A 15,240-nucleotide genomic window follows, 5' to 3' on the forward strand; every position below is an offset into this window, starting at 1 on the left:
AACTAGTTGGAGTAGGTCAGTGCCACTAGTTAACTAGTGAACCATTAATGGCTCACTAGCTAGCTAGTTGATGGCAGCAGGCTCACTAGTTACCTAGTTGATGCATCCATTGTCCAAACTAGTTAACTAGTGAGGACATAAATGTATACTAGTAAACTAGTTCAAGTCTACATTCACACTAGCTAGCTAGTTGCGCAGAATTTTAATTAGGAGGCGGAGAATTTCTCAAATTAAGACTCTCTATTGGCTCCCTGTGTCAAAATAAAATATGACAACCAATCACAGTGCGGAATTTCGTAAAATCCCACCCCAAACATTTGCATGCGGCACACAAGTTAACATGCTGGCCAGAGGAACCTCAGCTAGTGAACTAGTAGTGGCTTCAGTGTGACACTTACATGTAAACTTGTGAAGGCAGAACTGCTCACTAGTTAACTAGAGAGGGTACAAATGTCCACTAGTTAACTAGTGAGGTGCAAAATAAGTGTCACTAGTTCACTAGTGGGCCCCAAATCGCCCACAAGTTAACTAGTTAGGTGCGGATATGCTCACTAGTTAACTAGTGAGGTGCAGATTTGCTCACTAGTTAACTAGTGCGCCCTAAAGCGCCCACTAGTTAACTAGTAAGGTGCAAAAAAGCATCACTAGTTAACTTGTAAAGTGCAGATATGCTCACTAGTTAACTAGTGGGCCCCAAAATGTCAACATGTTAACTAGTAGGGTGCGGATTTGCTCACTAGTTAACTAGTGAGGCACAGATATGCTCACTAGTTAACTAGTGATGTGCGGATTTGCTCACTAGTTAACTAGTGAGGTGCAGATTTGCTCACTAGTTAACTAGTGTGCCCTAAAGCACCCACTAGTTAACTAGTAAGGTGCAAAAAAGCATCACTAGTTAACTTGTAAAGTGCAGATATGCTCACTAGTTAACTAGTGGGCCCCAAAACGCCAACTAGTTAACTAGTAGGGTGCGGATTTGCTCACTAGTTAACTAGTGAGGCACAGATATGCTCACTAGTTAACTAGTGAAGTGCGGATTTGCTTACTAGCTAACTAGTGAGGCGCGGATTTGCTCACTAGTTAACTAGTGAAGTGCGGATTTGCTCACTAGTTAACTAGTGAGGTGCGGATTTGCTCACTAGTTAACTAGTGAGGTGCGGATTTGCTCACTAGTTAACTAGTGAGGTGCGGATTTGCTCACTAGTTAACTAGTGAGGTGCGGATATGCTCACTAGTTAACTAGTGAGGTGCAGATATGCTCACTAGTTAACTAGTGCGCACAAGACGCACACTAGTTGCTGTTTTTGGAGCAATCTAGTTTACTTGTTATGTAAAAATGTGTTCTTACTAGTTAACTAGTGACAAATTTACCTTCACTAGTTAACTAGTTGACATATTTGGCCTTTCTAGTTCACTTGTAATGGGACAGGAAGCACTCACTAGTTAACTAGTGAGCATATCTGCATTATAATTTTTTCTCACTAGCTTATAGAGGGCAAACTGAGCCTTACATGTTAAGTAGTGAACACAAAACACTGTCACTAGTTAACTAGCTGCAGAAAAATGCCCCTAAAACTAGTAAATTTGTGGAATTTGAATAAATACACACTTGGCTGGCATTCTGTGTAACATGTTAACTAGTTCGACCGCTGTACTGCTCACTAGTTAGCTAGTGAGCAAATCCGGCCTTTACATGCAAATGAAGAAATGCAGAACAGCTATGTGATTGGTCCATGTAGGACTGAGAAACAGAGAAAGTATGGCGGACTCTGTTCAGGCTGTTCTAAGAGAAAATTTGATAAACTAAGATCGTTTGAGCACATAAATATGTTTTGACGATATTTGTAGCGAGAAAGTTGTGGTGTATTGCTGTAATCTTTGTTCAGTTAACGTGTGCAGTCTTTAGTTTTCAGTTATTAGTCTGAAAAAGCCTGGAGGCGGAAGGCAGCGGCAGACAGCATGTCTGTTTCTGTTGACAGGAAAGTGCAGAAACTCCGCAGAAATCTCCGTCAGATATATTGTTTCACATTTGTACGGAAGCGACAAGTTTATAATAATAAAAAAGGCTCTATTTTACATACGTTGCTGTAAAGCCTCCAGCACTCATAGTGTTTTAAATGTATGAATTTGCGAGGAGATGTAGCACCTAGTGCCGGTGGTCTAGTGACTAACGCGTTCGCCTGCAATGGTGAAGGTCGCGGGTTCGATACTGGATCATACACTTTAGTTGTGTACATTATTTCACTTCTTTTCTTTTGCATAATTTTTGTATTTATGTCAACAAGAAACAAAATACGTAACGGATTAGTGGGCAGAGTTACACACACACACACACACACACACACACACACACACACACACACAAAACATGTTAACAAGTATTTTATGAGTATGAATCTGATTATTGCCGACAGTCGATATTTAAGCATGTGTGTCCCCCTTCCTCAATCCATCCTCGCAAAATAAAATCATCGGCACAGCACAGCAGGCTTTCTCTTGATCCAGAACTAGCACTTCGAAATTGATCATGTCCGCGGCCATCTGCTGCACAATCAGCTGCTCGCATCGCGGGAAACATTGAAAACAGCTTCATGAACTGAGACACAACAGGGTTAACATCGACAAAAAAATCCACAAATAAATCTAAATAATTAATGCCATTTCCGTCTTTTTCGTTGAAATATACAAATAGCAGATCATAAATCTAGAGCAGAAAAAGCTGCTGCAGGAAGCAGGGTTTGTAGTTATTCATGCACCAATTCATCAATGTGATTATTGATCAAGATCAGGTAAACTGATATTAATGTTGCAACATTTCATTTGATCATCTGAATGATACCACACAACTGAATGACCTGTTGAGTCTCTGCATATTCAGGTATTTACTACGGAAAACAAACAACAGCAGGCAGCAGCAGGACTCCCCATGTTATTTCTCGGGTCGCTGGCCCGCGGTCGTCGGGGCCGCTGCGGTCAGCTCTTAGCCGGGAAGCCCTCGTTCGGCTGCGTGGGCTGCTTCACCGTGGACCAGCTCCCAGCAGCTGCTGGTCGGGCAAAACGCTCTGGCTGCAGCTCCGATCAGACCCTACCAACACCTCGCCACAGACAGCACCGCATTAAAAGCCCACAATTACGACCCGCTCCCCAAAGTTACAGTTCTCAAGCACTGATGAACACATAAATAACCCACAACAGCTATGAAATGTGTGTTATTTACGGCAAAAAGGAGATATTTTTCAAGCCGACGTGCCAATGTTAACCGCAGTTGGCTTGGAAATGTGCTGATTTTATTATTTTTGTCAATTAAAATCCCCCTTGTTTGCTCTTACGTTTTACGAAAACGCAATATTAATTAAAGCACGCTTTAGTGATCAGCATGTAAAGCAAAGAAGAAATGTGAACATTTCAACCCATTTCGAACCAACCAGTAATATCATTTCTTAATACGGTGCAGCGGCAGCATTTAAAAACCAAAATATAGTTTTTACTCTCCAAAAAAAGGAGAAGACAGTCACGGTGCAGCAACCCATTTTAGTCCATTAATCTCCACAATAAATATCCAGACAGAGAATTTCTACGGCCTCGCTGTAAACTCCAATGTCACCCAGGACCAGTCTTAACCCTTTGATGCATGAATTATGAAATCTTCAACCATGATTTTTTTAACAATTTTTTTCATTCATCCTTAGGTGTGAATGAAACATATTTCATATTTACATATTTTTTGTAAAATGTAATTTACAAATTATTTATTACATGTCCACCTCAGTGTACAGTGTGCAATCTGAACATGAAATATGTTGGCTTGACTTACTGAAGTACAAATGGAGGGGTTCAAATGCAATAAAGTCTTCAACAGCTGTGCTTAATAGCAAAAATAAATAAATAACAATTTTAAGTATCTGTCCACTGTAGTGACCATCATGCATCAAAGGGTTAAAGAGACAACGCGCTTAAAGGGAAAGTGTGTAGATTTCGAGAGGGTGCTCGCTGCAGAACTACAAAGGCGGAGCTGCACCATAAGGTGGAGCTGCACCAGAGTCAGCCCCGCCCATTCACGCAAACTCAGCCTAGCCCACTGACTTCCGTTCTTGTTTTTCAACTTTATCGCAAACTAACCTGACTCATGAATTACGGCTGTTACTAGTTTACAGTCGTTAATGCTATGTTCTGTGCGCCAATTAAACAAGATAAATATAACTTGCTACATGACAAAGTCTGAATATATCCTGAAATGAAAAGGTTTCTTTCAGCGAATATCTGCCCACAGCCGCTCCAACAAAACTCCTGTACAACAACATTTGACTTTATTATGTGAGTTCTGGTAGTCCAGTGGCAAGATTGTTTAACTTAAGTTTTGCTTTCCCCTCAGCTGATGCTGGTTCGGTTCTCGGTGGGATCGGCAACAATCTATTTTGCCAGCTGAAACATTTAATTTGTTCATATTTTAGTTGTAATGTTCATTTTCAGCAAAATATTTATGTCTCTACAAGTTATTTGAATTTGGTCGTTCCTAAACAGCATTTTAGTTGAAACTCTGCTCACAAATGGACTCACACTGGCTAAATAAACGAATGAATAAATAAAAAAACACATTAGTCATTATATGTTAAACGGCATACCAATAAATTGTTGTAAACATAGTACTGGCAAGTGTAGCTAGAAATGAGGAAAAGGGCTTATAGAATATTTCCACTACTGGGAGGCGAACCTGCGCAAAACTGCATGTCAACCTGACAGCATAACCACTACACCACCACATCTTGTAATACTTGTGTGGTGTTGCATGTTATTGTGCCATTCAGTGTGTCTTTGTAGACGGGATGTATGATTTTTCTGGCGGTGTCTCAGTAGAAGTCATTTCAGAAATAATTTGTCAGAAAATTCACAGAATATCCAGATTTGAGAACCAAGACCAGACCCACTTCGGGGGAGGAGACCAAATTGAAGCTGAGATGGGAAGAAACTGCATGAATGAGGCCAAAAATGGCTTTGGCATGTTTCGTATGAGGAAATGACAATATAACATGATTAAAAGTTCCAAAAGTTAGATTTTTAATTATATGGAACCTTTACAAAAACTGTTCAATTCACTTCTCAACTCCGTCCCCAATCCTGCATTTTTTAGCTATAACACCCTCTTTGGTTCCAGAATGCTATAAAGTCTGACAACTGGAAGGAATTGGACTGACTCTGATAGAATGGGCGGGGCTGACTCTGGTGCAGCTCCACCTTCTGGTGCAGCTCCGCCTTTGTGGTTCTGCAGCGAGCACCACTTGTAGATTTCTGGCAATAGGGGGTAGTAAATACCAAAGTCACTGCAAACAAGCTGTATTTTTTGTTCAAGTGAGGACCTTACTAACTAATGCTCATAAAGCCAACAAAACTCTCTGGACTCTAGCTGTAACTCTCAAATTAGGATATGAGATTAATGACTCAGGTTCACGCTCCAATACATTAATTGTTTGAGAAATGCATCTTTTTATGTTGAGTGCCATCCGCCAAATAACACACGAGAAAAGGAAGAAGAAGAGTGTTGTTGCACAGTTTTCAAAGGAGTCAAAAACCACCAGCAAAACCATAAATACAGCTAAATAAACATAGAATCCAACATGGCGTCCTCCAGAGAGTCGGACCCTCGCCTGTGTATTTTATTACTATGAAGGGTACATGAACTGATTAGGAACACAATGTAATAGGGTCAAAGGTCAAGGTTGTGTGAGGTCATATATATATCAAAAATTGCCTGAACGGGTTGAATGATTTTGACCAAATCAGAGGTGATAGCTCCCTATCAAAGGTAGATAAACTGATCAGGTCACAACCTCATAGGGTCAAAGGTAAAGGTCGTGTGAGGCCGTATATATGAAAAATTGGTTTTTGTGTGCAATATCTTCTGAACAGGTTGAAATACTTTGACCAAATCGCAGGTGAGAACTCCCTATCTAAGGTAAATAAACTCATGAGGTACAAAACCTCATAGGGTCAAAGGTCAAGGTTGTGTGAGGCCGTATATATGAAAATTTGGCTTTTGTGTGCAATATCTCCTGAACGGGTTGAAGGATTTTGACAAAATCAGAGGTCATAACTCCCTATCAAAGGTAAATAAACTCATCACATACACAAGTTCATAGGGTCAGAGGTCAGTGTCATGAGAGGTAATATATATGACCAGTCAGGCATATCCCGTGACGCTCTGCATCGATTTCCAGGGCTTTCTTGTTTCTACAGAGTTTATGTAGGGTGCTGCTGGTTTGGGGTGTTATGTCAGCAGGCAGAGTTTAGGAGTCTGACAGCTGTGGGGAAGAAACTGTTTCGGGACCTGGTAGTCTTAGTCCATAGGCTCCTGTAGCGCTTCCCAGAGGGCAGGAGGGTGAAGAGTCCATTCGATGGGTGACTGGAGTCTGATGGTTTTCCCTGCCCTTTTCAGACACCAAGAAAAAAGGAGAGTAACTTTATTTTGTTTGTGTGATTTTATTTTGTTGTGTGACTACTGGTTGCAGTTCCCTGTTCAATTGATTGCTGTTCCCTGTTAAATTTAAAAAAGAAAAAAGTCTAAAGTTTTGTTTTGACTGGAGAGAACTAAAAAAGGTTACACTGTCTTCTGGTACTAGCTCAAAATAACAAGTGGTGCTTGCTGCAGAACCACAAAGGCGGAGCTGCACCAGAAGGTGGAGCTGCACCAGAGTCAGCGCCGCCCATTCCAGAATCAGCCCCGCCCATTCCATTAGAGTCAGTCTAATTCCTTCCAGTTGTCAGACTTGATAGCATTCTGGAACCAAAGAGGGTGTTGTAGCTAAAAAATGCGAGATTGAGGACGGAGTTGAGAAGTTAATTGAACAGTTTTTGTAAAGGTTCCATATAATTAAAAATCTAACTTTTGGAACTTTTAATCATGTTATATTGTCATTTCCTCATAAGAAACACGCCAAAGCCATTTTTAGCCTCATTCATGCATTTTCCTCCCATCTCAGCTTCAATTTGGTCTCCTCCCCCGAAGTGGGTCTGGTCTTGGTTCTCAAATCTGGATATTCTGTGAATTTTCTGACAAATTATTTCTGAAATGACTTCTACTGAGACACCGCCAATAAACCATACATCCCATCTCAGAGACACACTGGGCAGCACAATTACATGTAACGCCACTTGATTTATAACAGATGTGGTGGTGTAGTGGTTATGGAGTCAGGTTGACATGCTGTTTCGCCTCCCAGTAGTGTAAGTTTTAGGTAGTTTACAACCTCTTTTCTTCATTTCTAGCTACACTTGCCAGTACTATGTTTACAACAATTTACTGGTATACCGTTTAACATATAATGTGTTTATTTATTTATTTATTCGTTTATTTAGCCAGTGTGAGTCCATTTGTGAGCAGAGTTTCAACTAAAATGCTGTTTAGGAACGACCAAATTCAAAGAACTTTTAGCGACATAAATATTTTGCTGAAAAGAAACATTACAACTAAAATATAAACAAATTGAATGTGGCTAAATAGACTGCTGATGACCCCACCGAGAATCGAACCAGCATCAGCTGAGGGGAAAGCAAAAACCAACTCAGACGATTTTACCACTAGACTACCAGAGGCCATTCAATAGACTGAAGTGCTGTTGTACACCACTTTTATTAGACCAGCTGTAGGCAGATATTCGTTAAAAGAAACCTTTTCATTTCGAGATATATTCAGTCTTTGTCATGTAGCAAGTTATATTTATCTTGTTTAATTGGAGTATAGAACATAGCATTAACGACTGTAAACTAGTAACAGCCGTAATTCATGTGGGTCAGGTCAGTTTGCGATAAAGTTGAAAACAAAAACGGAAGTCAGTGGGCTAGGCTGAGTTTGCGTGAATGGGCGGGGTGCAGCTCCGCCTTTGTGGTTTTGCAGCCAGCACCCTCTCCAAAATAACCACAGTTTTTTCCCTCAGTGTCATTTGATCTATTTCTTGGGAAGATGGATGGATGGATGGATGGAGATATATATATATATATATATATATATATATATATATATATATATATCAATAATTATTTTTAATATAGCCTTTTTCAATACCAAACTTTCAATACCAAACAAAAATGAACTACAATAAAATTACTGGCACACTAAATTCCAATTCTCCTCAATGGGACTTGAACTCGCCAACTGATCTCCCTTACACGACACCAAACGAGGTGCTTTACTTGATTTGGGAGGGGGGAATAAAAGCAGTAAAACAATAAAACTTTGAACATTACAACACAAAGAGAAAATAAATAATGTTACAGCAATTGCGGAATGCCATCTGCGGGATTCGAACCCGCCGCAACGACCAACCAGTAGGTGTCAAACCATGACTAATGAGTGCAAGCCTTGGCGCTCAGGGACACCCATCAGATTGTGAGGCCACAGCACATACGTTTTAGACTGGGTGGGATTCTTATACCCAACAGGAGTCTTCTGCCCGCCTTCTCATTAGAATATGCATAATTTGTGTTTCAGGCACTAGTTAACTAGTGAGCTGCTGCACTCCCACACATGTAAACTGGTGAAATTTCAATTGTTCCACTAGTTAACTAGTGGACAAAAATGGTCAGCTTGTATGTGTTTTTAGATGCAACTAGTTAACTAGTGAGCAAATCCGCACCTCACTAGTTAACTAGTGAGGTGCAGATATGCTCACTAGTTAACTAGTGAGGTACTAGTGAGGTGCAGATATGCTCACTAGTTAACTAGTGAGCATATCTGCACCTCACTAGTTAACTAGTGAGCAAATCCGCACCTCACTAGTTAACTAGTGAGCATATCTGCACCTCACTAGTTAACTAGTGAGCAAATCCGCACCTCACTAGTTAACTAGTGAACAAATCCGCGCCTCACTAGTTAACTAGTGAGCAAATCCGCACCTCACTAGTTAACTAGTGAGCATATCTGCGCCTCACTAGTTAACTAGTAAGCAAATCCGCACGTCACTAGTTAACTAGTGAGCATATCTGCGCCTCACTAGTTAACTAGTGAGCAAATCCGCACCCTACTAGTTAACTAGTTGGCGTTTTGGGGCCCACTAGTTAACTAGTGAGCATATCTGCACCTTACTAGTTAACTAGTGATGCTTTTTTGCACCTTACTAGTTAACTAGTGGGCGCTTAATGGTGCACTAGTTAACTAGTGAGCAAATCTGCACCTCACTAGTTAACTAGTGAGCATATCCACACCTTACTAGTTAACTTGTGGGCGTTTTGGGGCCCACTAGTGAACTAGTGACACTTATTTTGCACCTCACTAGTTAACTAGTGGACATTTGTACCCTCTCTAGTTAACTAGTGAGCAGTTCCGCCTTCACAAGTTTACATGTAAGTGTCACACTGAAGCCACTACTAGTTTACTAGCTGAGGTTCCTCTGGCCAGCATGTTAACTTGTGTGCCGCATGCAAATGTTTGGGGTGGGATTTTGCAAAATTCCGCACTGTGATTGGTTGTCATATTTTATTTTAACATAGTGAGCCAATAGAAAGCCTCAATTTGAGAAATTCTCTGCCTCCTAATTAGAACTCTGTGCAACTAGCTAGCTAGTGTGAATGTAGGCTTGAACTAGTTTACTAGTATACATTTATGTCCTCACTAGTTAACTAGTTTGGACAATGGATGCATCAACTAGGTAACTAGTGAGCCTGCTACAATCAACTAGCTAGCTAGTGAGTCATTAATGGTTCACTAGTTAACTAGTGGCACTGCCCTACTCCAACTACTTAACTAGTTAGGAGTTTTGCCTTCACTAGTGAACATGTGGACACTTTGAACTGTCACTAGTTAACTAGTGAGACACAAAAACCTTCAACTAGCTGACTGGTATGCATTTTAGCCCTTACTAGTTAACTAGTGAGCCATTTTTGTGTCACCTAGTTAACTAGGAAGCCAAAATGTGTTCACTAGTCAACTAGTGGGCATTTCTTCTGTCACTAGTTAACTGGTGTGCACATTTTGGCCATCACTAGTTAACTAGTGAGACACAAAAACCTTCAACTAGCTGACTGGTATGCATTTTGGCCTTTACTAGTTAACTAGTGAGCCATTTTGTGTCACCTAGTTAACTAGTGAAGCCAAAATGTGTTCACTAGTTAACTAGTGAACATTTCCGTCTCCCACTAGTTAACTGGTGGGCTCATTTTGACCCTGACTAGTTAACTAGTGAGACACAAATACCTTCAACTAGCTGACTGGTATGCATTTTGGCCTTTACTAGTTAACTAATGAGCCATTTTTGTGTCAACTAGTTAACTAGTGAAGGTCAAAATGTGTTCACTAGTTAACTAGCGTGTACAGTTTGACCCTCACTAGTTAACTAGTTGACCTGTTGACAAGATATCAGAATTAATGCTCAAGCGGCTGGCCAAATTGGGCAAAGTTAACAAGTGGGATTTTTACATTCAGTAGTCAGCTAGTACGAGTTTTTGTACCTTACTAGTTGACTAGTAAAAACTAAATGTGTTTTAACTAGTTAACTAGTGGACATTGATCTGTCCACTAGTTAACTAGTGAACACACTGAGCAATACTAGTTAACTAGTAAGATATGAAACATTTTAACTAGTTAACTAGAGAGAATTTAGGCCTTACTAGTTAACTAGTTGAAATTTAGGCTGTCACTATTTAACTAGTTGACACAAACATGGCTAACTAGTTAACTAGTGGACAGAAATGGCTTACATGTTCATGACAATTCTGGCTGATATCCTGATATCAGAATAAATGCTCATTTGGCTTGCCATACTGACGAGCCTCTTCAGCTTAAAAACATCAAACTAATAAACCAGGTCTGATTTAAGGTTCAGCAGCGGGACTCCGATCCATTCTGCCGGAACAGAGACTAAATGCAGCTCCTCTCAAAGTCTGCTCAGGTTAATGTTTATCCAGAGCTGCTGGGAACACCTCAGCGCTCGGAAACCACAAGCTCAAGTCCAGCCTGGAACAGGAGGCTTCCAGCAGCTCCATGGATGATCTCTGATCAGCTGCAAGCATCTCATCAATCACCAGAACAGAGCCGGCTTCTGTTTTCAGTCCGTTTATTTCTGAGCAGACATGTTCTTTACATCACAGGCTGATGTTAACAAAACGTTCTGTACAGTTTATCCTAACAGCCGAATAAAACTGGATTAAATAAAATATATAAATACGTCTGGATATTGCGGAGACAAAAAGAAACCGTGCTCAACGTGCTCGCCAAGACAGGAACCATAAATGTGTTTGGTGACTTTAGCTCAGATTAAACTGGTCAGACTAGAACGAGTCTGATCGAGTGTGCACGGCTGCAAGCTGCTCAGGAAACTAATTACAACACAAATCTGTACATTCATTCACTTAAATACGCAGGAGTGGCCCCATCCCAGTGCATTCCCAAACAACTTAACACACCCAGAATTCATCTGATCATCCCTCCAGGAAGAGTTGGCAACTAGAGATTTGTGAAGTGTGTTTCTGCAGCAGATGAAAGCTTCTCTGTGTTCTGCAGCTCGAGCCGGACCAGACCAAGTGCACTTTAGGATCTCCTCACCAGCTGCTCACATGCACGTGCAAAAACCTAACGCTGAATTCAGTAAAGTGTGAAGCTGTGGTCCACAAGTGTATGTACAAAAACCAACCTGCTAGAGCCCAGTTACAGCCCAGTGGTCCCAGTCTAAAGCTGAGTGCCAGGCGAGGGTTAAAAGTCACAAATAATCCAGGGTTGGTTCTGAGTTGAGGTGAATAAATCTGCCTGATCAGGTTATCAACGAAGCAGATTTATGGGAGCAACCGTCTGCGTTCTTATTGGATGGTTTGATTTGACGTTTTTCATCACCACCCAGGGCGATTGGACTGAGGGAAGTTTCTGCTCCATCACAGAACAAAGCTAATGCTTTCGTTTCTCAGACGGATTTATCTAATCTGAATTTAAAATGGAAAACTCTGAAATAATCTGCGATTGTAAAATTGCAACCTGCTTTAAAACCTTTAACTTATGTGGATTCCGCCCACCCGGGGGCATTTCTGAGTGACAGCTGTGTCATAAGGGACGTCCTGTTCAAATGGAGCCACTGAGCATGCTCAGACCGAGCAGCTTCGGAGTTCTGCTGATGGTGGATTAGGAGAAGAGCTGACAGCATGATTGTCCAGCTGGAACTTGCCTGTCAGTCTGAGGAGGGAGTTCACCTTTTAAGCCACTTTTATTAACAAATAATAATAATAATAATAATACTAAAAAAGACAATCAATTCTTCAGAGCGCCGCCATTAGTCCGGTCTGGGTTTTGTTCCCAGACACGTTCCTGGTTGGTTTGATCCATCACTGGGCCAGCCAAATGACATTCCTGCTCATCCAAGTTGAGAACGCCTCCTCCGGGATGCGGTTAGCTCACGGTACCACCAAACAGATCTGAGCACGATCGGTCCATTTTCAGGAAGAGAAGGTAACACCCCCCACCCACCCGCATAAAAACAACAACAGCAGGGAGGTGAGGGATGAAGGAACTACGGGACGAATGGGATTCTGGAGTTCTGACGAGGAGAGGAAGCTCCGAGAGGATCGAACAGATCGGGTAAATCAGCCACCAGGGCCCCACGCCGCAGACATTAACTGTGAGAGGAAACATCTGAGGAGCTGCTGCTGTTGCTGTTGGTGGTCTGGGCTCGTTTGATGTAAAGGTTCAACAACTTCATCTGCAAACAAGCAGAAACACCAACAACATGTTTATATTCAAATGGTGATGAAAACCAAAAAACACCCAAGAACGAGAGTTTAAACAGACACCAGAACGCGGTCCGGTTCTGGCAGGTGGAGGATTAATCAGACTTTGGTACATCTGGTTTACTCCGTCTTAATGACAAACAGCTGTTTCCAAAGTGTCTCCAAACGTTCTGGAGAGTTCTGACCCGAAACTTTCCCTTCACTTGAATCTCAGAGCCGCTGGAAACTTGGAACATTTAAAAACAAGTTTCCTCCCAGACGTCAGAGAGTCTGGAACTGGTCTCTGCTGGGGAAGGAAGTGTGGGACAACTTTGGGAAGCCTTGGAGACCACAGAGGGTGGAACGGTGGTAAACGGCAAAAGAAGAATTCTCAAAACTACAGTTTCAAAAGTGTCCAGCAGGTGTCCACAATGTCTCCACTAGGTCTCAAACAGTTCTCCAATATATCTCCTCTATCTCTCTACTAGGTCTCCATCATCTCTCTATTATGGCTCTATTAGCTCTCCATTATATCTCCACCAGGTCTTCAACATCTCTCTATTATGTCTCTATTAGCTCTCCATTATATCTCCACCAGGTCTCCAACACGTCTCCATTCATCACTTCTCCAGCTTAAGTTCACATTTTTAACTGTTTTCCTAAATTGTCCAGCATCGACTTCAGCGAGCGTTTCATATTTCATACGTATAAGATAAGATGATAAGATAGAACTTTATTAATCCCTCGGGTGAGTTCCTTTGGGAAATTCGGTAATTCCTTTGGGAAATTTGGGTTAAGACCAGTTTTAAAACACCATAAAGCAGTTTGAAGACTTTAGGCAACCTGTGAAGGTTTATCTAACTTTTGTATCCAAACTCATGAAGAATAGATGGGAATAAATTAGGAATACATGTTTTTATTTAAACGCTCAGAAAGCGATCTGAACATGTTTTAATCTGCAAAAGCTTCACTGTGGAGGAGGATTCTTCACTCTGCTCCATGAACTCACGTTTAAACCCGATTAGAGACGGAACGATCTGGAGTTCTCCATCAGGAGCTCTCCTCTGACCCTTTCAGGTGTCAGGTGGTGGTGGGGGATGGTCCCTCCTCAGTCAGGTGGGCCTGACCTTCAAACCCAAACTACATTACTAAGGTCACGTGTTGTCAGGTAAATTGGGGCAAATATAAGGCGTTTTCTTATTGGTCAGTCAGTTGGAAGCAGCTGGGAAATAACGACATGAGAAGATGATAAGGCTCAGCATCTGTTCATGAGCTTTCCCCAACCCTGTGTGTGTGTGTGTGTGTGTGTGCGCGTACGCTACCTTGCTGCCCGTGAGCTGGGCCAGGTGGGGTTTGAGCTCCTCACCAATGACAGAGTAGATGGCGACCAAACAGAACACGCTGGCCTTGCGAACGCTGCTCTCTGTGTTGTCGTAGCCCTGCAGAGAAGACACGCAGCATTAGGGAACCGCGTGCACGCTTACGTGCATGCTCACTCACACACGTCTGTGTGGAGAGGTCAGCAGGAATGCGGGAGGGGTCCAACCAAGGTTAGAGTACAAGCAAATATTTCCAGGAACAAATAGGGCAAATGGAATTAAAAATAAAAATAAAAAACAATCAGCACTAAAATGAGAGAAATGTCCAGATTGCATTTAAACTCGTCTGGTTTGGGGCTGTAGAGGACAATGAAACAGGGAGCAGGACGGCTCTGGAGCTTAATTTGTGTTGGGGTCGGACCTGCAGAAGTCCTGGGATGATGTCGGGAAGCAGCTGGAGTAAAGACTCCTTGGTGATGCGCTCGATGACTTTGGTTTGCATCTTGATGGCAGCCAGGTTGATGGGATAGTCGGCCGTTTGGACGATAGGACACAGAACCTTGATGCACTGCTCCGGGTGGATGGACCCGGCCAGCGTGGACGCCGCCTCCTCCGCCGCTCGCACCACCTAAGACAAAACAGGTCCAAACGATCAGAACCAATGGACCCAGCTGAGTCTCATTTATATCAGGTAGTCTGGTTTCAGCAGGAAAGATGGATTTAGTCCAGAGCTGTTTCCATTACTGATAAGGAAATGAGTGTGTTACTAATTCAGCAGCGTGGTGTGTTACCGCTATCATCAGCTGATAGGAGCTAAAGAGGCGGAGGTTTTCATCCAAGCGCATCACGGCCATGAAGAACGAGGAGGACGTGATGAATATCTACGGCTGCAGACCCGCAGAGTCACTGCTGCAGGCGTGTCCTTATTGGCGTGACAGCAGGACGTCAGAAGGTCCGCTTACCTGTTCACCGCTCAGACGTCCTGATCTTCTACCTTCCTAGATCATCCAGCTGTAACCTGTTTCTGATCATGTCTTTAGTCCCGCTGTAACACTGATGCATCAGTCTCAGACGTCATGGAGCTCAGGTGTTATCAGAACTACCTGTGTGTGTTTACCACCCAGCTTCAGCTCTTCTGTGTTTGGGTCTGACCCAAGTTAGTAAATGTAAGCCCTCCATCAGATCTGTGCCTCTTCTAGTGTCATTTTAAAGGATTTTATTTATTTATTTAACCGTTACTAGA

General features: G+C 42.1%; 1 protein-coding gene across 31 annotated transcripts in view; it reads right to left on the minus strand.

Annotated features, from left to right (window-relative positions):
- Positions 1-11,025: 11,025 nt before the first annotated feature.
- Positions 11,026-15,240, minus strand: part of clasp1a (cytoplasmic linker associated protein 1a) — a 56,727-nt gene continuing 52,512 nt past the window's right edge. For all 31 annotated transcript variants that reach the window (XM_070552949.1, XM_070552974.1, XM_070552958.1 and 28 more), the window contains 3 exons: positions 14,419-14,625; positions 14,001-14,117; positions 11,026-12,671 (listed from right to left, as the gene is read on the minus strand). In XM_070552949.1, the coding sequence (XP_070409050.1) occupies positions 12,585-12,671; positions 14,001-14,117; positions 14,419-14,625 (411 nt within the window). In that variant the 3' untranslated portion in view covers positions 11,026-12,584. The remainder of the gene's footprint in view (positions 12,672-14,000; positions 14,118-14,418; positions 14,626-15,240) is intronic.

This window comes from Nothobranchius furzeri, chromosome 7 (genome assembly GCF_043380555.1).
Source record: "Nothobranchius furzeri strain GRZ-AD chromosome 7, NfurGRZ-RIMD1, whole genome shotgun sequence".
Classification (NCBI taxonomy): Eukaryota; Metazoa; Chordata; class Actinopteri; order Cyprinodontiformes; family Nothobranchiidae; genus Nothobranchius; species Nothobranchius furzeri.